Source organism: Rhinatrema bivittatum, chromosome 1, assembly GCF_901001135.1.
Source record: "Rhinatrema bivittatum chromosome 1, aRhiBiv1.1, whole genome shotgun sequence".
NCBI classification, from domain to species: domain Eukaryota; kingdom Metazoa; phylum Chordata; class Amphibia; order Gymnophiona; family Rhinatrematidae; genus Rhinatrema; species Rhinatrema bivittatum.
In genome coordinates this window covers 560,569,420-560,593,184 of record NC_042615.1, presented here as the reverse complement: position 1 = coordinate 560,593,184, position 23,765 = coordinate 560,569,420, and the positions used below count along the sequence as shown (strand labels likewise).

General features: G+C 40.6%; 1 protein-coding gene across 2 annotated transcripts in view; it reads left to right on the top strand.

Moving 5' to 3' along the window:
- Positions 1–1,298: 1,298 nt before the first annotated feature.
- The window catches only part of UBQLN1 (ubiquilin 1), a 240,663-nt gene continuing 218,196 nt past the window's right edge, over positions 1,299–23,765 (top strand). The window contains exon 1 of one of the 2 annotated variants that reach the window (XM_029616814.1): positions 1,299–1,626. In XM_029616814.1, coding sequence (XP_029472674.1) covers positions 1,501–1,626 — 126 coding nt within the window. In that variant the 5' untranslated portion in view covers positions 1,299–1,500. The remainder of the gene's footprint in view (positions 1,627–23,765) is intronic. The other variant, XM_029616806.1, reaches the window with a different exon arrangement.

Here is a 23,765-nt window from a genome sequence, read left to right as displayed (position 1 = left end):
TCTAGGGGAGAAGTAAGTAGTTAAAACAAAGAAACTGTAAGCTTCTGGGATGGGGAGGAGAGGGGAAGAGGGAGGGAGTTCAGGTAAGGGGATAGGCTAGTTCCCCGTGAGTCCCATGTTATAAAATCCGTGCATCTGTCTGTACATGTACCTTTCAAAATCTACCCTTATATTTTCTGAATAAGTTTGTTTTTTGTCATCTCTTCTAGCCCTTGTTTTATGCTGAAACTTGAGATATTATCCTACCTTTCAAGGGTAAGTCTAGACTTGGGACACTGGTTCAACTGAGAGAACTAGGGCATTTACCATGCAGCAAGAGACTATTGCTCTTTTGATTATGATTTTCCTAATGCTATTTTGATTTTCTCTCGTCTGGCCTGGCTTCCTTTTTCAAACTTTAAAGAAAAGTAAACACCCTCCTTTGCGATTATTTGCTTCCTTTATCCTAGGGGGCTGTCTTCCCAACTGTGCATACCACTGCCCTTGAAGAGTGGGGCGACTGTGAAAATAACTACAGCAAGCGCCCATTAGGTTACTACCCAGCCCCCCCCCCCTTTCCAATCCGATGACCATGTCGGTAAGAGGCTCTTTCAAGGCATGTATGAAGACAAGAGACTGGGCCATACACAAGCAGTCTAGGAAACTTGGCGGCTCCCTAAAGTCAGTGCATCCGCCTGAAGGAGGTTTATACTTTTTGTTTGTAAATATGTGTACTGAAAAAGTTAAGATAATTAAACGTAAAACCACTTAAAATAAAATCTGTATCTCCTGCCCTAGCTTGTGGTCAATTTATCTTTAACGCTTCCATTAACTTTCTACTTTTTGAGTACGGGGTACAAAATGTAAATGAAGGCAAGCTAGAAGAGAACAGAAAGGAGAGAACCCCCAGCTGCACTGTGGGGTCTGTGCACAGCGTTTTTGAACACATTTCCTCCTTAACAAGAGCACGTACAGTGCCCCAAACCGCTCGGTATATGGAAACCTGAAACTACGCCTGCGCAGTGGCGTCACCCGGCGCCACAGCATCGTCTTCTTTTCTAGTATTTTCCCCGGCCCTTTACGTCATCAGCAACGAGGCCGCTGCGACCAAAGTTGCAGAGCAGAAATAAGTAAAACAAATAAAACAAAATGGGTTGAAATTTTGTTCATTATCACCTCTTCTCTTAATGCCTGCCATAAAAGCCACATGCAAAATAACCCAACAAAAATATGCCCTATAGAAATTCAAAACAAGGAAGCGTGTACCGCTCCATCCACCACTAGCACGAGACTTGGTGACGCGTTCAAAGACGGGTTAGCGCGTGCGCGCCCGCAACCTACTTCCCAGCATGCCCCGGGGTGGGCGAAGAGGAAGCAGCAGCCACCGCCGGCCTGAGCGAGGAGGCGCTCGGTGCGTGAGTGCGCGCGCGTGCTCGCCTTGGTCTGACCGGATCCAACGTGAGGAGGAGCCCGGGAGAAAGGGAAAGAGAGAGAGGCGCGCGCAGATACCGAGACAGCGTCATGGCCGAGAGCGCCGAGATTCCCGGCGACTGCCCGGACCCCGAGGCCAGGATAATCAAAGTCACAGTGAAAACCCCCAAAGAGAAGGAAGAGTTCGCGGTGGCGGAGAACAGCACCGTACGACAGGTGAGAGGGGGAACCCCAGACCCCGTATCTTGTTCCCTGTCCCCGCCTCCCAAGCGCTGCCGGCCGGCTCTTTCCCCTTTTCTTCTTCCGCTTTTTGTATAGGGAGGCCGCGCCCACCCCCAGCGGCCCTCTCCGGGCACATGTTCCCCCCCCCCTCCCCCCACTTTGGCCGCCTGAAACAGTTTTAACGTTAAAGGCTGTGGCGTCCGGCCCAGTGACTCGCGGTGTTTTGCTGCTTTTCGTTTTCGTACGTTCCCCCTGAGCTGTGAGGTTGGGTGCTTAGATTTGTTGGTGCCGAGCGGTTTTGTGGTTCTTCTCAAACTATAAGCTGCTACGGCGGGGCGGGAGTGAGAAGATATCCGGAAAGGCGTCAGGGTAGGTTTGTGGTTTCCAGGTGTTCTGTGGCTGCAGTTCCTTGCATCAGTTATGTTTTCAGTCTTTTGTAATGGCTGTAGAACTAACTTGTTTTAATATTGTAGGCTATGCTTTTCTCTTGACTGTAAAATATTTTTGTTTAGTTCCTTAAACGTTTTTCTTTTGCATCATAAACGTGTCCAGCAAGACTAAACTTGGCACTGAACAATTCAAGATCTTATCAGGCATGTCTGAAATTGCTGATAGTGCTGCGTTTTCAGACATTGCTGTCTGATCTCTGGCAGAATGTTACTGTTTCGCTTTTACTAGCATGAGACAAAAATGCTCGTTCTCCTTTATTGTCTTGACAACTGATTCAGATCTCTAGTTCATATAGCTGATTCTCTATGGCACATAAAACCTCCAATGTGTGCCTTAATGAGAGGTTTCGATTTGACTTAAGTAAATATTTTTTTTATACTTTGCGTTCACGAGAAAATTCTGTAAAAGTCATGTGTTTGGGTAACAAAGCTAAACAAGAAGTGTATAACCTGGGTAAAATTATACTTGTAATCTAAAAGTGACAGTATTGAAAGTTCAGGTTTGTATGCAAAAGATCAGCTATAGGGAAAAAGCAAGACTATGTATTACAGTTGTAAAATGTGTTTGTAATTTTACATCTTCATTTCTGAATATATGGTAATGTTTCTTTGTAACTTGAATCATGGAAAGATGGCCTAGAGGGAAATTTTAAGAGGTCATCTAGTCCAGGGCTTACCATCTGTCCTGACCCCACAGCCAGTTGCTTGTTCAGAGTATCACAGAATATGATAGCAGATGAGTACCATAAAGCCTAGTTTAATCCCTGGTACAATGATGTTGATGTTTTTTGCAGCCCCTCATTTTTTCAAAACCAGGGGATCATTTGTGCTTATCTTATGCTTTCTTAAAAAGTTCATTACTGTTTTTGTTTCCATCTCCACTGAAAAAGCTAGTCTATGTATTCATCCTTTCTGTGAAGAGAGATTTTCTGATACCTGTAGTACCTGAATGTAATCTGCTTTGAAGTGGCTAAAAGGTGGAATATAAATCTAAATCAACATTACACTGGATCCTCATGATGTGGCTTCTTGCTGGTCACTTTTCTAATGAGTAGGAAGTTAGGTCTAATTTTATTACATAATATATCTTGCTATTGACTGTAAATTTTATTATGCATTTTAATTTATTTATGAATTATATTTATGACTTGTTAGGTATGTAAATCATTTTGGGTAACACTTTTGGAGTAAAGTGCTGAGGTATAAATGTGAAAAAACTCCATTGCAAAGAATGTTGCTTCTTTTGTTTTTTTTCTACCTTCAAAATATTTTAATATCATCATCTTGCTCCCTGTTTTCCCTCCTCTTAAGATATACATATTTATGTCCTTTTGGTGTAGAGTAGGATTGGCAATGCTGTGGGTTTGCCTCCAGACTGGCTCTAGAACTGAGAGACTCTTGGCTTCAGCTCCAGACTGCTCCAGGAACCCCTGCTGCCACAGTTCCAGCTGCTTTTACCAGGCACCAGCTATGGGGGAGGGGGGGTATTAAAAAAAAATTGGTGCTATAATCTTAATATTTTCTAACTGATGTTACTTGATAAATATTCTAATGAGAAAGGAAAGAGCAATGGGTCTTAGAAGGGACTGTCCCTTTATAAGGGGGAACAGTTGGGAGCTATGCAATAGATTGAGGCTCCCTCTCTTGCCATCTTTAATCCCATCTAAAGACCCACCTTTTTTAAACTGCTTTTAAATCTTATGCTGGATTGTCTGCTTTTAGTCTCTACTAACCTTTTTTTCTTTTAACTAAGTCTCTTGTCCTGTATGCTTGTCTTATTAGATTATAAGCTCTATTGAGCAGGGACTGTCTTTTTGTATGTTTGTATAGCGCTGCATGTCATCTACCACTAAATATTTGTATAGTGCTACTAGCAATTTATCTTTCTATAGAATATATAGAGAAAACATTTTACACTGGTATGTGACATGTCTCAGTTTATTTACTTGAATTTGAGTCATGCTGTGGCAGAAAGTTTGTAGTTCAAGGGCAATCTACTCCCGTATAGCTGTGTCCACATCTTGTTTTCCTGGTGACATTTTCAAATTTCCAGATGCAATTCCAAAAAAGTCTTTCAGCTGAGACTTCTTTTTTTTGTTTTTTTTTGTTGCTGCTTTAATATTGTTTGTAAATATTTGAATGTCTTTCCAGATGTCTCTTCTGATTGAAAAATCTTTCAGCTTCTCATGGCAGAGTTGGCACTGTGCTGTGCCCTGATGTAAACTTTCAAAAAGGCTAGCAACATTTGTAGAACAATCATTTGGCTTGTGCTGTTCCTTTCCCTTAGCCATATTGTCAATTCAGAGAGAAAAATACTAATTTAACACCCTCCACCCCCTTGAAGGAGTCAGTTTCTTTTCTTTTTTTTTAAGAGCAAACTTTGTACCTATAGTGCTTTATTTCCCCACACATGTCATCTGACCTACCAATCCCCACAGATGCTTAGGAATTCAAATAGACTCAGGTTTTTATATAATCAATTCTAGAACCAAGAAAAATCAGAATTTACATTAATAAAAAAATGTTCTTTCCCAAATAATTGGAATGAGGTATGACTGTTTTAGTCTTATGAAATGAATTATATGCTGCATTTTGTTAATTTCTGCAAACTTTTAGTATTTTAAGTTAGCAGAGAGTGGAACAACTCCAGAGTCCTCTGTTCCGATTCCAGTCCTGCTATGGTTCCAGCAATGCTGGCTTCAGCTCCGGAGCATAGCTAAAATTAAAATCTGACCAGGTCTCTGAGCTAGCTCTGGAGCTGGAACCACAACCATTCCTAGTATAGACCATTTTAGTAGCCTTTCTCTGAACCATCTCAGCCTCTCTAACCTTTGAGGTATGGCCTTCAGAAACACTGTTCAAGACAAGGTCTTACCACAGTCTATTTAGTCATCATAGCCTCCTTTTTTTTCCTCCTTCTGGAAAGCATGTCACAAATAAAAGTGATGATGGTTATGCCTCTCCCTGTGCATGCTAGCATCTCTCTGGTTCTGGTCACTGCCTTATATGGTTTGAGGAAGTAAAAAAGAGAAATAGATGCCTGACATCCATCAATTAAGATTTATTTCGAAGGAGACAATAAAACACTTTAAAAAGCCCGACTCAGGCTGAGTTTCGCTCCTGTCTTGGAGCTGCTTCAGGGGCTTAATGTGCTTTATATGAATTATACTGTTCAGCTTCTTCAATCAGATTTGCAGAGTCATTGGATGCAATGTCTAGGAACAGGTGATATTAGAATAAGAACATGAATCAGCATGGATCGTAAAGTACAGTTTAATGAAGTAGGATAAAACGTTTTGCTCTTACTGTCAGTTTTACAGTATTGGATGAGCTGTACAACATGCAGTGATATAACTGGTTTCATTGAAAAAAATATATGCTAATGATGAATTATCTGTAGCTATTTCTTTGATTAAAACGTTTTCCATTTTAGTAGTCCCAACCCAGCACGCTGCACAGACAAGGATATCTGGAAGCAGCACAAGTCCAGAGGGAACTTATAGCAGCAGATATTTCTTTGATAAAACCATAGAGGTAACTACAGACAATTCATCATTAGCATATAACTGGTTTCATTGAAAAAATATCACCGCATCATGTACAGCTCATCCAATACTGTAAAGCTGACAGAGCAAAAAGTTTCATCCTACTTCATTAAGCTGTACATTATGATCCATGCTAATTCATGTTCTTATTCTAATAACTGTTCCTAGATATTGCATCCAATGACTCTGCAAATCTGAGGAAAAAGTGCCATCCTATTCCCTCAAGCTGAACAGTATAATCCATATAAAGCACTTTAAGCCCCTGAAGCAGCTCCAAGACAGGAGTGAAACTTGGCCTGAGTCGGGCTTTTTAAAGTGTTTTATTGTCTCCTTCGAAATAAATCTTAATTGATGGATGTCAGGCATCTATTTCTCTTTTTTACTTCCTCACGGCTTTTATAGATCGCCTACCTTTTTATCATATAGGTTTGCCACCTGCAGTTCATAAGACATGACCTTCCCAACAAATATGTGTGAGAGAGATTTGCAGACCTGGTATATACTAATTTTCTTGTGCACATTTATTACGGATATCTTGGAAACCTAATCTAGTTCATACTTCTGTATAACTACCCTTGCACTTAAAGTTCTTTATATGCTGCAGTTTAAGCCTATTACTTCTTAATTCGTCCCTAGAGGAGATGGAAAGCTGATTTACCATCCTTTTTATTACTCCCCTTTGGTTTTATCACTACTGCTGTGGGTATCGTAATAGCTCAGGCTCTAGAGTTGAAAGACAACCTTTGAGATCCAGAGCTGGAACCTTTTGCTTAGCACTAACAGGGCCGGGAAAAATGTGGGCACCTAAAATTTTGGGGCTGGTTCTGATGGAGACACCTCTGTCAGGGGCCCAACCTGAGAAGTTGCTGCAGATGTGTGGCTCCCGATGCAAGAAGTTTAAGAGCATGGCCCAGATCAAGATGGCAGGTTTAAGACCAAGGCTGAGAAGCTACTGCTGTTAGACCTTGGTTGAGACTTTCTGCAATCATCAGCAAGGACCCAGCCAAAATGCCATGTCTTAGAGCTGTCTGTGTTACTAGATTCTGTACTAGTGTACCAGGAAGAAGGAAAGAATACAAGGGGGCAAGGAATGGAAAAGAAGCAAAAGGAAAAAATAAAGGGCAAAATAAAAAACAAAACAAAACTGCAAAGGCCCCCCTCCTCCCTACATACACCAAGCTCTTAAACATTTTTAGATGGTACCTAAGATTTCTAAATATTTTTCCCCTCCTGGCTGACACCTCATATGAGTAAAACTTAAGCACTTGGTACATTTTTGGTGGAATTCTTTAGGTTTGATCCAAGGTAATCTTTCCTTGATTTTAGTAATTTGTATTGTTAGGATTGTGATTCGATAAGCTCTCTCTGAGAAATGTCTCACATTTTATATACTGCTTTGGATATTATCCATGATCGTGATTTTTAAAACTAGGTAAAATAATTTTTCCCTCCTCAAGATGAATGCCTGGACAGTACCTGTAACCTTTGCCAGACCTGAGGGCTGGTGAGAAGTCTCTTCTAAGATTGTCTCAGTAAAGCTCTTTGGTCAGCAAGTGCTGCCACCATAGGGGCAGCAATCTTCTGTCTCCCTGGGCTTGAATGCAGCTCTTCTAAGTGCAACTGATGCCATCAGATATAGTCTGTAGTGCACAGTGCTATGGCCTGAGCTATGGGGCAAGCCCTGATTGTAATCTTTTATGTTACAGTGGCAATAGTTAGTATGATCTAGGACAGAGGTGGCCAACTCTGTTCCCTGAGAGCCAAAACAGGCTGGGTTTTCAGTATATCCACAATACATATGCATGAGATAAGTTTTGCATATCATGGAGACTCAGTATATGCAAATTTATCTTGCATATTCTTTGATATCCTAAAAACCCAACTGTTACGATTCCTCCCGTGGCTGGACCACGGGAGGCCTCTCACCTTTCTCTGGAGGCTGCTCCGAAGCTGGGGCCTCACCTGAACTGGCTTTCCAGATTTTGCTCCATGGCCTGGGAGGCCTTTGTCATTGGGGCCTGCCTGAGGCCTGCTCCAGTCTCAGCTTGGACTTTCTGGTTTGGGCCCTGCCTTCTCTCTAAGGGGTCAGCCCGCAGCTTCTCTCTATACTTATAGGGCCAGCCAGGTGTGGCCCATCAGAACTCCTCCCAGGGAGTTGCCTGCTTTCTGGCCTATAAAAAGGCTTCACTTTCAGTTCTGCCTTGCATTGGAGTTTCCTACTCCTGGAAGTCTTGCCTGCCAGCACTCTGTCAGGTCCATGTTCTTTGTTGGAGCTCCATGTCCTGTGTTACCTATTCCCGATTTTCATGTTCCAGTTCCGTTCCTGATGTCCTGAACCCTTGGTTCCTCATAGTCACTTCTCCTGGCATGCCATGTCCTGGCACTAGCCTGCCTTCTCGTCTGCAGTGCAAGCCTCCGGAGGTTCATCCTTGCCTGAAGCCAAGTCTCGTCTTGGTCCCTTGTCTCATGTTTGAAGTCAAGTCTCGCCTTGTTCCCTTAACCCTGAATCTCGTCTCTGCCATGTTCTTGTGGATGCTCCGTCCCTGCCTAGGACTCTTACTGAACCTGTGCCATTCCTGTGTGGTCCGCGACCAGCCTAGGATGGGCTGTGTAGGGTGCGCCGTGGTACAGGCTTCTACAGTATCTTTGCCATGTTCCATTTTATTTATTTCACTCCGGTTTACATTCACAACAACCTGTTACATTAAAAGTATTTAACAGAGAAAACAGAAACTGGTTCTGAACAATAAATTAATATCAATCAAAATATACAATATAGTTAGGTATATATCTGTGCTCTAAGCATGTAAGGGGACAGCTGATACAGAGAAAAAATCAAGAAGGTTTCTGTGAGTCAAAGTGGTAGTTGTTGGAGGGAGATTGCATGCCCAAGGTGGGACATGCCAAGGGTGTGGACTGAAGTCTTATCCCTTATTGTCTGAGTGTTTGGCTGAGTAGCCAAGCTTTAAGATCTTTTTTAAAAGATTTAAAGTTTTCTTGAGAGCTCAGGTGATGAGGTAGTGAGTTCCATAATTTGGGGCCAATGATGGAGAAAGCTCTGTTTCTTGTGGAGGACAATTTGGCATGTGGTAGAGATGGAACATCTAGATGACGTTTGCTTGTTGACCTTGTCGTATGTAGTGATCTATGTATATGTATGATATTGTCCAGGGCTGTGTAGTCTACTTTATGAATTGTCTTGTGTAAAATTGTAAGGACTTTGAACTCTATTCTTTTCTCCACCGGTAGCCAATGCAAATTGTTGAGTACGGGGGTTATGTGGTCAGATTTTCTTTTACCAGTCAGGACTCTGGCAACGGCATTCTGAAGTAACTGCAGTGGTTTTTAAGGTCATTTTAGGTAGACCTATCAAGAGAGAGTTGCAGTAGTCCAGACTGGAAAAGATGAGGGCTTGTAAGACTGTTCTGAAATTGTGGAAGTGAAGCATCGGTTTTAGGTGTTTGAGTATTTGAAGTTTATGGAAGCCTTCTTTTGTTCTTGTTGTAATGTGTTTTTTGTAGTTTAGTTCATTGTCTAACCATATGCCAAGGTCTTTTACGTTGTCTTTAAGTTGAATGTGAATGTTGTCAATTTGGAAGGGTGGTGTGGTTATTGATCCTGAGTTTTTTCTTACAATTAGAATACATTCAGTTTTGTTCGTTTAAACATAATTTTAGGTTGTTTAGCATATTACAAATTGCATCAAGGTGTGAGGCTGCTCTTGACATTGCATCTTCTATGGTGGAAGAGATTGGAATGAGGAGTTGTATGTCATCCGCGTACATGTAGTACGTGATGCCTAGACTTGATAGGAGTTGGCATAAAAGTAGATGTTGAAGAGTGTGGGTGATAGTGCAGACCCTTGTGGAACTCCTGTTTCAAGGGGGATAGCATCAGATGAATTGTTGTAGGAGACTTTGAAAAACCTGTTTTTAAGGAAAGAGGTGAACCAGCTTAGGGTTTTTTCCAGCGAGCCCAATGGTTTCTAGGCTAGAAACAAGCCTTTTGTGGTCAACCGTGTCAAAGGCTGCTGAAAGGTCGAGGAGGGATCAGTAGATGACCTAGTTTTGTTATCTAAGCCTCTTAGAATGGTATCAGGTTGAGTAGGAGGGTTTCTGTGCTGAGGTTTTTCCTAAAACCGTGTTGGGTGGGATATAGAATTTTGTGGTCGTCAAGATGTTCGTTGAGTTGTTTCAGGACTGCCTTCTCCGTCAATTTAGCAAAAAGGGGTAGATTTGAAATTGGGCGGTAATTGTTTAAGTCTTCTGGGTTAAGGTTTTTTTCTTTAGTAATGGTGTGATTGTGGCGATTTTTAGCTTAGTAGGAAGCTCGCCTTCCTCGGGTGATTTGTTGATGATTGCTGCGACTGTCGGGGCTATGGGATGAGCGATTTCCTTTAAACACTCGGGTGGGGATGATCCATGTCATGACGCGCAGGGTTTATTTTTCTCAGCATTTTTTCTGTTTCCATGTTGGAGATAGGTTCGAAATCAAACCATGGAGTTATGTTGTTTGATGGGGTGTTGAAGGCATCAGTTATTTTGGAAATTTTGTTCTTAAAGAAGATGGCTAAATCTTGGCTTAAGATTTTGGTTACGGTTGAGTTGGGGTTGATGTTTTCGGCGATGAGGTTGTTTACTATGTTGAACAGAGATTTGGATTTGTTGGTTGAGTTTTTTTATTTTTTTACCGTAGTAGTCACGTTTCGTATTCTGGATTGTTTTTTTGTAGGTGGCTAGTTGTGTGCGGTATCTCTGCAGTGATCCGGGCTGTTTGTTTGTTTGTTTTTTAGCCATTCTTTTTCGATTTTCCTGAGGGCCGTTTTCATGTTTTTTAGTGTGGTATTGAACCAAGGGTTTTGTTGTTCTCTTTTGTTCTTTAGTCGTTTGACTTTCTCTGGGTTAATGTTGTTTGTGGTTTCTTCAGTGATTTGAAACCAGGATTGGATAGCGTTATTTATATTTGAGAGGTCAAGATTTGCTAGTTGATATCCCAGCTCTTGTTGGAGAAGATCAGTTTGAAATGGTGGTCGGTATTTGAAGAGTTTTTGTGTTTCATTGGTTTTAGTTGAGTTGCTGTAAAGCATTTGAGTCTTGCATAGTAAGAGATGGTGATCAGACCAGGGGACTGGACTGTAAGAAATGGATGTATCTGAGAAATAGCTATTAGTGATAATCAGGTCCAGTGTGTGTCCTGCTTTGTGTGGGGTTGTTAACTTGTAGGACGCAATTTAAGCTTGATAGCATGTCTAGAAGGGTTTGGCAGTTTAGTGATCTGGGGTTGGCATCTGTTTGGAGGTTGAAGTCGCCAAGAATGATTGTTGGTTTTTTCATGTTGATGTTTGTAATAAGGAATTCAGGGAGCGAGGAGATGTTTTGAGAGTCGAAGAGAGCTATTTCATATTGTTTTGGGAGGTTGTGTGGGATTATTTTCATTGAAAGATGTTTTTTTATAAGGAGGAGTAGACCACCTCCTCTTCGGCATTTGCGAGGGATTGAAAAAGTATCATAGGCACTGTTATCAAGTTGGTTCAGTAGGACTTGATCGGTATTTTTGAGCCAGGTTTCTGTTATGGCAATGAATTCAGGGTTTTTTTTGTTGTAATATGTCAGATATTAACATGTATTTTTTGGTTAAGGATTGAGCATTGATGAGGAGGAAGGTGAGACAGTGTTTTTGTTATTTTTCATTAGTGGGATGTTTATTAGGTGTCAGTTTTGAAGATGAGTTAGTTGGTGTCGCCATCTTTGGATTGTCTGTGCTGGAGGTTGAATGAGGTCCAGGAGATGAGTGCTGGAGGCTGAGTGAAGGCCTGGTTATGAGTGCTGGAGGTAGATTGAGGTGGGGGTGATGAGTGCTGGAGGCTGAATTGAAGGTGAATGAGGTCCGGGTGATGAGTGATGTAGGCTGATTGATGAGATCTGTATGAATGTGGAGTGTATAAATAGGAACGATCTCTAGGAGTTGTATTAATATTGTGGTGGGATGGGTGTGCGCATGAGGTTATAACTAGATTAAATCGTGAGGTAGTGGGAAAAGGAAAAGTTGTATAGGTGCTGATATTCTTGTCTTGGATCTCACAAAGGGGCGCACTAAGGACGCGCCCCTTTGGACGCCCGGCACGCGACGCTGTCGGTGAGGGCTTAAATTTAAAGATCTTGACGCTGCCCTCTGGCCGGGTGCCTTTTAGGGGTGTGGTTAGCACTCACCGTGATGTGCTCTTCAATTCTTTTCTTTGTTTTTCTTTTATTATTTTTTTGTGTTCGGTTCCCTCCTGCTCTTGTTTTTTTCAGGTCTCCGGATTGTTTTTGTTATTGTTTCTTCTGCACAGCTCCCTTGTGTGACAGGGGGGAGCGGGCTCACGTCCCGGTTGGGCCTATCGAGCCCCAGCAGGGGAAGTGGTGTCACTGAGTGGAGGACGAGAGTGGGGGTCGTAGAGGGAAGCCGTCGGTGAGGGCTTAAATTTAAAGATCTTGACGCTGCCCTCTGGCCGGGTGCCTTTTAGGGGCGTGGTTAGCACTCACCGTGATGTGCTCTTCAATTCTTTTCTTTGTTTTTCTTTTATTATTTTTTGTGTTATTTTCAGCTTCCACCCATGCAGGGATGTGCCTCACCTACCCTCTGTGCTTCTTGGATTTGTCTGGGACTGTGCTGAAGCTCAAGGGCACAGAATCCCCTTGAGTGGGACTGCTCCCTCAGTGCTCCCATAACACCAACTGGCAGTGTGGTCTCTAGGACAAGTTTGGAAACCCTGAATGTGTGCAGATGATGTGATTGGGTCCCATGGGAAGGAGGCGAACAATTGGTACTACAGGGGAGACGCTCATATCTTCAAGTGGTGCTGAAGGAGTCACTCTTATAAAAGAGACTGCACAGACAGCTGCTATTGTTAGCAGTGAAAAATGGGGAAGAGGCACAAAAGCAGGGCATAACTTAGCTACTGTTATCAATGACTGTAGGAATGTGTGAACAAGAGAATTAATAGTGAGTACATGGAAACGGGGAAAAAACATGCAACATGATGAATGAACACCTTTAATTTTTTTCCAAAAACTTTTAATATTACTGACTAGGGTTTGTTGACCTGATAGAAAAAAAGTTGAAACTGTTGTATCAATGTAAGTGGTATTGTACCATATGGCTTTTAAAGTATAAAGTCAGCTTAATACTATTTGTCTACATAGTATTTGGTTTTCAGGTTTCCTTTACTTGTTGAGTGGAGTATCAATGGTTTTTCAGGTAGGGCTCAAAATGCAAACTTTTGTATTCTAATATACTCACTGTAATCATGGATAACTGCTCACCTACAGTTCCTACTTGTCCTTGGAATTGCATATGAGAGCTATTGCATAACAGAAGAATTTGAAGTGCTAGCAAATAGTTCTTAAATTAAATGGAGTACTTTTTTAAATTGTGTGTCCTTATGCAATTGATGTCCCATTGAGGCTATCAGTGATATCTTTTTTTTAATTAAGGAAAGGGAACTACAGATCATAACAGCACTAGAAACAACAGAACCTAAGATGTTTTTTCCATTTAACTTTTTTGTTTTAGTTTCCTACAGAGAAACTGGCATTAAGATCATTTCCCCTCTCCCCAATAACTTTTGACCACTTATCCCCACTCACTTAGAATCACTACTGTTTTGTTTACCTTTAATTTCCTAAGTTCTAATCTTAGGGTGGTCAGACCATGTTATGTCATCAAGCATTTTGAAAGCTGCTCTTCCATTGGTTATTGCCTATAGGTCCTCTATCCCAGAGTTTGAACTATAGTAACATGAAAGACTACTGTTTAAAAAAAAAAAAAAAAAGCATGGATTATATATGTTCCTTGATCGGTTAAGACAGTTTGCCTGCTCCAGGTGCCCCTTCCAATAGTTTTGTAGTAATGTTGTTAGTGGGTCTTCGGCTTGGAGAACAAACTTAACCAGCTGAGGTGTGAATTGCGTATGGACAGCTTCGTCTTCAAGCAAAGCCCAGAGATGTCTAAAGTGCAGAAAAAGGATAAAATATAAGGGAAGTTGGCAGAATCTAAAATGGCAGATGGTCTTACGAGTCTACCAATAAGACTTAGTGCACTGGTGTTGGAGATAACTGATACGCTTTATTTCCAAAGCTTTCACAACTGTAACTAGATCTCAAAATTGAGGCTGCAAATAAAACAGATATTTAAAAAAAAAAAAGGCAGATGAAAATCAATGGTATATTGTGGATGGGGAATTGGAGGCCCAAAAAAATAACTACGCAAGCATGGATGGTATCGCAAGTACAACAGCTTGTTGCTAATGTAGATCTGGAAAATAGATCACGCCAGAGTATTTTGAGGTTAGTCATCTTTGCAGATTGATTGGAGAGCAGAACCTGTGGCCTGTGGTGGAAAACTGGCTGCTCAAAGAACTCTGCTTGGAGAACCTAGTCAGTAAGGTCCAGTGCTCACTTGAGAACTGGACCTTACATCAGTTAGGTAATCCCTCCATGTTTAATAAGCCAAGAATGGTCATCACAAAACTTTTTTTTTCTTTTTTTTTTTTTTAATTTTGCATACAAAATGAAGTACTGCTGGTATATCTGAAACAATATGCGACATGAAGGTAATCACATTTTTATTTTTCAGGATTAGTTTACTGTGCTTTCATAAAAAAAAATTTGCTCCAGTATGCAAGGCACTGTTTAAAAAGAATATTATGTTTTTGCTGTTAAGCTTCAAATTATGTATAAGGGAGAATGCAAGATAATTGACATGCATTCAGCCAAAGAATGCCTAGAAACACTTAATCATGAGTCATAGAACTCTTAAATATTGGTTTTTATGATTTTCTTTGAGATTATTATTGACTCCCTTTTGGGTCTGTTCTTGTTTCATAAATACTGAGTTCTGATAAGATGTATTTGTTAAACTTAAAATGTGAGCAGTATTGGCTTTGAGCTTGTGACCTTATCTATTTAACATACTGAGAAACAAGGAAGGGGGTACCTGGCAGTGCCGTGATTGGTATCTGTTGCTCCATCTGGGGCCGTTCTGCTATTAGCCCTCAATGTAACCACTTAAAAATCTATGGGGGTGGGGAATGGAGGGAAGGCAGACTTATATTTCACGTATGTGGTCTATTTCTGAGGTTATGGTACTAATGGGCAAATTCAAACTTCATAGTTGGCAGTTTGGGCTGGGAGGTTGCCAGTAGTCATGTTTCGATTTGGAAATTTGAATGTATCTGGAAAATCATTATCCTTGATGGTGGTTGATTCAGTTGTATCTCTTGTAATGTATGAGGATTAGGCTCCCCTATAAAAAGGAAAAGAGCCCTTTTAAGCTTTAAAACAGCATAAAACTGGTATTGCTTGTATCCAAGAAACCTATGTAAATGAGACTGAAAGTGGGAAATTTTGAGAGTGGATAGGTCAATGCTATTACTCTGAATTGCAGTGTTAATTCATAAATAAGTTCAGTTTGAACCAATGAGAAAATTGAAAGATCCTGATGAGCGATGTATAATTTTAGTAGGTAAACTATATGGTAGACACATTACATTATGTAACTTGTGTGCCCAATGAATGTGTACACACGTTTTCTCTAAGATAATGAGTTCTTTAATATGAGAGATTTTTGTTAATGGCAGGGGTCTATAATTATCAATGATCCCCATTATGATAGCTCTTCTACTGCAAAAATAACTCCCTACAACTTGTGGATGCTTGGAGACAGCTGAATCCAGAAGTAAGATTATACATGTGTCCCATGCTCATCTTATATTGATTACATTCTGATATCTAGCAGTCTCTTTCCTAAGGTTCTGAAAGCTGCTATAGGAACAGATGAAATCTCTTGATAACTCATTTGTATAGAGATTACATTGTAGGAAGATGTTTCTAGATTTTAAGAATAATGCGCAGCATAATGAACACCCATTTTATTTTGGGAAATCAGTAAGGTAGTAATGAGAAATGACTTATTGCTTATATTCTAATTAAAAACACAATTTTGGACTGGAAATAACATCTGAGCTCACGGACGCTTAATCCCTGGGCTCTGTGCCCCGCCGAAATAAATGAGCAGATATCTTAAGCATCCATTGACATCCTCCAACCCAACTCAAACCATCTGAAAGCGGACTCCTTACAGATGTCAGTTCGGCGAAAATTTGTTCATTTTTCACAAGTTTTCGTATATTAAAAAAAATATATGATAGAGGCCCGACAGCCAATCAGGACAAGATGGCGGAGGAACCAGAGGCCGACTCCGATACCATGGACGATGCACCGCCTGTCTCAGATTCTGAAGTTCCAACATGGGGTGAATTCAGAACCTGGTTCAGAGACTTGTGACAAGATATATAAGAATGAGGTCATGGACCTGGTGGGAGAAATCGAGGTGGTGAGTGAAATGGGCCAATGCCGCTTTGAATACGAAACAATGACAGAAGCACAGGCCGAAAAGCTGAGCATCCTACAAAATGAGAACAAAACCATGTTAGCAGAAATTAACCAGCTTACTACGAAAAAGGACTTACTACGAAAAAGTCTATGCTTCCGAGGTATTCCAGAAACCCCGGAGTACTCTGACTGCACTATGGTGATAACCTCGATTTGCAGGGACATCCTAAGCTGAGAACCAGAGACGAACAGACTGTTCCCAACCCTGAGATATGCATTAACATTGAAAGGGCTCATCAGGCTTTGGGGCCTAAACCAGTCAACAGGCCCCGTGACATCCATCACATGTTTTCATGAATTTGCAGTTAACGCATCTTCAATATGGCAAGGAAAGGAACTGTTACAACTGGAGAATCGTGATGTACAAATTTTTGTGGATATATCAACTATTACTCAAGAAATGATTGGAAATGAGGCCTATAACAGTTCTACCTGCTGAGAACATTCGTTATCGCTGGCTATATCCTTTTGGGATCTGGTTTTCAATTAAAGGAGTATCACATCGAACGCAGTCTCTGAGAGAGGTCTCAGATTCTAAAAGAGGCCAGTTTTATTGTCCAAGAGACTTTGCGCAGCTTACCTACCTCAACCCTGCAGAAAGAAGACTCACCCTAATGGCAAAGAGTAGGGAAGAGAAGCATGCGACTTTGCAGAAACTCGGATAATCAAGCTTCGGACACAGACAAAACTTAACCATAAGGACAGAATATTTGCTGCTCAATCACTCGCAAATTTATATCCAGTGAGCCCCAAAAACACCGTAATACTTTCATCCATTTTGTTCTTGGAAATTGAGAGACATTTTTGATGTCATGAGCAAATTAGATGACTCATGCACAAGCTGATGGACTGCTCGGCAGGCAGGCAACCCGGAATCATATGATGACCATCTCCTCCCAGATGACCACACTGGGATCTTACTCTATTAAAGGTTCCACAAGGGGAGAAGGGGGGCAGGTATCAAAGGGATATGGATATTCTATTCTGTGATATGAAAATATTAACCAAAGGGCACTTGAGTATGAGAGGGAAGACCGAAAGGCATGGGGGAATGCTGAAGACTAAGGTTTAATAATGGGGGCACATTACACAATAGCAAAAGCTACTACCAGGTACTTAAACTTTTTCTTAGATGATCATGGCTTTTAAAAATATCATTAAACGTAAAAAGGCTAAACTCCCCCAGAAAGCAGAAGCTTTTATTTTCAGATCTTCATAGATTTAGCGTTGCAATAGCGATGATGCAGGAGACCCACCTGAAAAGAAGATACGAACACTTAATGCGCTCAGACCAGTACCCTATACAAATTTGATCTGCAAGTTCAAAGGGAGCTAAATGCACTGGAGTTGGGATTCTCTTTAAAAAAGATTTCACATTTGATTTGGTATGCTGTTGCTGAGACCCTGAAGGGAGGTTCCTATTAGTGGTTATTACCATTGTAGGGGAAAAATATACATTGCTCAATCTGTGTGTCCAATGTTCAACAAGGTTGTAGGGGAATGTAATATTACGCTAAACCTATTGTTGGTCAGTTCGACAGGCTGTGGTTCAGTTTCTAGGAAAGAGCAGGCCCAATTTTAAGAGATTTTTGTCCTGAAGCAATGTGATAGATGCTTGGCGGTTCCTTTATCCCCTATCAAAAAATTACACTTTCTATTCTAAACCACACAATACCTACTCTAGGATAGACTTCTTGCTTGTGGATAGAGAATTAGTAAGCCGGTTAACAAAGAGCCAATAACCTGGTCAGACCATGCCCCGGTGTGGTTAGAAAAGCCCTTTCAGAAATATATGGGCCAACGCTTCTGGAGACTGAACGACAGCTCTACATAGACAGACATCATCATCTAGTAGGCTGATATATTGAAATATCTGGAACTTAAATGTCTCAACAGAAATATTCCCAATGATAATCTGTGACTACCTGAAGGCAGTAATGCGGGGCAAGCTAATAGCTTGCCCTGCATTCTCATGTTAAAAAGCGGTCATACCAAGAGAGAACAGTTTTATTGAAATAATTGGCTCAATGTGAACAGCTTCATAAGAAGGACCCTTCACAAATTAATCAAAGTAGGGTGGAAGCATGTAGATCCCGATTAATAGAACTTGAGTCTGCGAAAATAGCGTTTAATATGGAACAAGTCAAACAGATTTACTTTGAAGGAAGAAACAAGGCAGGCAGAATATTAGCCAATAAAATAAAAGCAAAGTGCTCACATACAATAACTAAAATTTAAAGATGAAACGGGAGCAATCCTGACAGTTAACATACAGCAACGCTTCCTCCATTTCATCGATCATTATCTATTCCAATTCAGAACTCTTTGACAATTGATAACATGTCGTTCTCTCTCATTAACCCGATTAAGAGTCTGGGTTTTCTGTTAGACTCTACTTTATCTTTTAAACCCCAAATCAGAATGCTAATTAAAACAGGTTTTTTCAAACTGCGATTACTAGTTGGTTTACGTCATTTGCTTCATGAAAGACTTCTTGACAGTGGTTCGAGCTATCATTTTTCCGCACATCGATTATTGCAATGGACTGTATATTGGGTTACCGAAATGTCAAATTCAGCCAATTCAGTTATTATTGAATTCCGCTGCTAGGTTGGTTTCTAACCTAAAATGTTTTGATAGGATATCACCAGTTTTATGCAATCTTAACTGGTTACCAGTTTCCGAAAGGATTTTGTTTAAAATAGGATTGATTGTTTTCAAATTTCGTATGAGTGATTCTCCATATTGGTTTAATGCTCTTTTGAGAATTCACAAACCAGCTAGATGTCTGAGATCTTCACAACTGAACTTTCTTGAAGTTCCTTCTATTCGTCAAGCTCGTTTGTTCAGTACGAGAGAGACTTCTTTCTCAGTTGCGGCACCCTCCCAATGGAATTTGATTCCTCTGGATTTAAGATCTCTGGATGATGTTAAGAAAATTTAAAACATCCTACAAAGATTTTCTTCTTACCCGTGTTTTTGAGATGTAATGTAATGAAGTTAATGTCATCTGACTTCATATACAAATGTGACAATGGTCTGTTTGTTAGCCTAATTTTGATGATTTTTATTTATAATATTTGTTTAAATTTTGTCTAGTTTCTGTGAAACTTTTAGATTTAATTTTGTTTGTGTAATTATGTACATCGCTTAGGCCAGTTGTGTTAAGCGATTAATAAATTTTTTAAAAACAAAACAAACTCAGAATTATATAAAGCTAACCCAAACATTAAACTGGATGCTGTAGATCAGTTTTTAGAAGACATTAACCTCCCGGTCTTGACCGAGGCTCAATATCTATTCTTGGATAAGGACATCTCCCCCCAGGAAGTAGATATGGCAATTAAACAACTAAAGCCAAACAAATCGCCAGGCTTAGATGGCTTTACGGCTTGTTTTCATCAGTGCTTTAAGCATGAACTAAATGCCACTCTGACTAAAACATATAATATGCTACGATGCAAGGGTTCCCTGCGGCAGAACTCAAACCTGGCGGGAGTCTCGATTATTGCTAAACCTGGAAGAGACCCTACGATGTGTGGCTCGTACCGCCCCATTTCTTGTCTTAATATAGATTTAAAATTGCTTGCTAAAATTTTAGCTAATATACTTGTTGTACACCCGGGTCAAGCTGGGTTCATCCCAGGACGAATTGCTTCAGACAGCATCCGCAAAATATTAGACTCCATATGGTGGGCAAAACAAAAACAAATTCCATTCTTACTAATGGCCATGGATTCCGAAAAGTCATTTTGATTTAGTACATTGGCCCCTACCTATTTAAAGTTCTCCGGAAAATGTGATTTGGCCCCTTCCTTGCGTGGCTCCTTAAGCTCCATGACTCTCCCAAGGCTTGTGTCAAAGTAAACGGGGGGTACTCAGAATCCTTCCCTGTGGGCCGTGGGACTCGTCAGGGCTGCCCACTATCACCAGTACTTTTTTGCCTTATTTATATATCCCTTAGCTCAAAAGATACATGAAAATTAAAAAATCTCAGGAATCTAAGTGGGGGGACTACTCTTCAAAATTTATAATTGTTTTACAGACTGTCCTACTTACGATATCAGACCCAACAACCTCACTACCAGAGATAGTTAAGGTTATTGCCCAATTTAGTTCTTTCAAGCTTTTCTATAAACTGGGATAAATCAGAGAGATTAATTTATTATGCTTCCAGTTGATTAAGAAAAGAATCTTAAACAGAGCTTCCCCTTCTGGTGGGCCAGGGGAAAAAAATAAAATATCTGGGAATCTATATATATTTTCAACTTAATTATCCGCCCTTACTTGCACATATCTATCGAGAACTCAAAGAATGGGACCCGTTATCACATATCATGGCTAGGGTGCATAGCAACAATAAAAATGAATATTCTCCCCAGGCTTAGTTACCCTTTTCAAACTATACCCTATGATATTACATCAGCTTCACTCAAAAAAATGGCAACGTAGAATAATGAAACTGATTTGGAAAGGGAAAAACCCCAGATTTGCCCAAAAGATACTATTTCAACCGAAATCTCAAGGAGGCTTGGCAGTGGCCAATCTTTCTGTGGTATCATGCGGCCAGCCCAATTAAAAGCTATCATTGATTGGCATAAGATGGATCCCTGCAAACCATGGGTCTTACTGGAAACAAGCATTTATTGGCCATATGCCTATTCAGGCACTGCCATGGCAACCTAGAAAGACTTGGCCACTCAACCAGCCTTTACCAACCTCCCTACTACCACACACTTCAAACGTGGGAGAGATGGAAATCTGTTCTCATTGGCCCCTAAATCACTCTCGATCAATACATGTCTTTCATCATGATTTTTTTGGGCGGAGATAGAGTAGCATATCACACATTCTCAAATTGGATTAAGAAAGAGGAATCACACGGAATGCTAGACTTCAACAGTATAGTCTAGATACAATCTACCATCATCGGACTACCTTCATTATATGCAATTGTGTTTTCTGCAATCCACTAGAGTGAACAGGAACATAACTTTAAAATTGCAGATAAACAATGTCCAAAATCTATAAAATGTTATGCAGGCTTTTACTTTCCTGGTTTATGTATAGGCCTTGGGAGGGGAAGATTTCTGGGATGAAATCTGTCATCTGGTAAAGATTTAACATCAGCCATTGTTAATTGAAAATGGATACAAACTCTTATACTGGTGGTATTACACTCATATAGGCTCTATCCTAGCATTTCTGACAAATGTTGGAAGGGCTGCGGTGGTGAATGTGGTACCTTTTTTCATTTTTGGTGGACATACCCTCTGATTACAAAGTACTGGCTCGCAATCTCTGGCTGGGTACAAGTCTCCATAAGGAGATTATTTATCTCCCAAATCTGCTTTACTAAATGAATCTTTTGCTCTAGTAAACCATTATCAGCAAAAACTAATTGCCACTGCTGCTAGATGTGAATTGGCCCGAGTGTGGAGGAACTGGACTGTCCCTACTATTGCCTGAGTACAGTCTTGAACAGAAGAACTTCATCTACTAAATAAGATAACAGAACATAAGCATAAATGAGTAGGAACATTTAAAAAAAATTTGGTCCCCTTATCTGACTTGGAGATCAGCACAATATGATAAACATATCCTAACGAGTGTTGTGGTTTCTTTCTTTCATTATAAAAAATGTGAGGGGGGGGAGGGAGGGGTTAATAATAAAACGAGACTAAGGGGTAGATTTTCAAAGGCATAACCCTTTAAAAACCCTCCTGCGCGCTCCGAGCCTATTTTGTATAGGCTTGGCAGCGAGCGTAAGCCCCAGGATGCGCGTATTGTTCCCGGGATTTTGGAGCGGCCCTGGGGGGGAATGGGGAAAGCCATCAGGGCTCCCCTAGGGCTTGGCGCGCGCGCAAGGTGCACAAGTGTGCACCCCCTTGCACACGCCAACCCTGGATTTTATAACATGCGTGCGGCAGCGCGCGCATGTTATAAAATCAGGTGTACATTTGGGTTCACCGGGTAGCGCGCGCAGGTTTCAAAATCTGCCCCTAAGCGTTGTTTTATTGTGACATATTAAGACCAACAATTGTATGGTTGATACTTATGCAAAGAGTTAGATATAGTTTTTAATTAAGCAGAAATATTTTCAGGTTGGATAGAACTATATTGTTACCTATAATACTCCAAATCAAGGTGGTGGAATGGGAATTGAGTCAAACAGTTGGTAATTACTAATCATGTGTAATACAATTGCTGTTGAATTCTGGAACATAACTGTATGCATACTTGACGTCTCTAATAAAGTTCAAATTATGCAAAATTGTGCAGTTTTTGTTTTTTTTTATAACATCTTGGTATTAGAAAAGCAAATTGAAAAAGCAAACCTAAATGGCTCACAAAGCAAGTATAAAAAAAACAGATGAGTACCAGGGTTATTCTTTGTGCATTGAATACTTGTCTCCATCAACGGGCACAGAAGATACTCTTGCATCTTCCCACAAATTATTCTTCTTTGGTGATAAGGCAGGCAAGCGTATAGCTAATATAGTAACAGGACGATGCAAAACAGATGTGCTAAAAATGTGTCCAAACTGGACGCACTTTTTTTTTTTTTTAACCACCGCCTTTAACACCTTTCCTGGGTGCTTGATGCAATAGGAAAATAAGCCGCCAAGCTAAAAAAGGATGCTCTAGGGATAAATTGTGTGTCCCTAGCAGTCCATGGCATCGAGTGCCCAAAGAGACCTGGTGCTGCACAGGTTTGGAAAATGGACGCTCATAAATTGAGCATCTTTCTTATCTTGACCACATTAAAGACATTTATGTTTTGCTGCTTCTGTGGTTCCTCCTGCTTGATATTGTGACAATATTAAGTCAGAGGAACCACAGAAAAGTAGTAATTTTAGCTTTTCTGTGCATGGCTTGAGGCACCTCAAAACTTATCTCTGGGGCTAGTATGTTTTTAACTTTTTACATTGGGCGTACTTGCTAATAGCCTCCATGCATTTACATGTGATGAGTGCTATTAGCTATGCACTGTTTCGGATGCACTAAACCCAGTTTGCATCAGGCGTAAGTCGAGTGTGTCCAAAATGCATGTCCAACTGCACGTTCAATGGCCTGCTGATCTTGGCGTCAATATTGTATCTGCCTGTAAAAGTCTGGCGAGGGGAAAGCCTATTTTGAAAAGCTATAGTTGAGGAAGGGAAAAATGCCCAGTGTTAGACGTGATATTTTTAGAAGGTTTTTGAAGTTAAGTTCTGAAGACAGAACAGAAAATGAGGGCAGGATGTTGAATTTTTTTCAAGGGCATATCTCCATGTAAAGTTACAGAAGAACAGTTAATTTCCAGCAACTGCAAGGGTTTAACTTATGTATGGTATAAAATATAGCAAGAGATATATAAAGCACTAGGTTCGCATGGACTTATGCAGACTGTTATAAGATCTTACTACCAGCAAGTTAAGGTTCCATTGGGACTAACTTTTGAGGATGTTCTAAGATGCAGAGAGGCGTGTAGCTCCTTTTAGCTTGAGCTTTCAAGGGTAAAGTACACATCAAATGTATGAAGAGTGGTACAGGAGGGGGGTAAAATATATGGGGGCAGGGGAAGGATACAGAACAAAGAAGGCACTGAATTAGGCGGGCAGGGGGTGGACACGGTGTTAATATCATTATAGTCCAGCCTATTGACAACTGAGGTAAGTGTGAAAAGACAGAATGATCTGAAAACAGTTAAGTTTATAGATGGT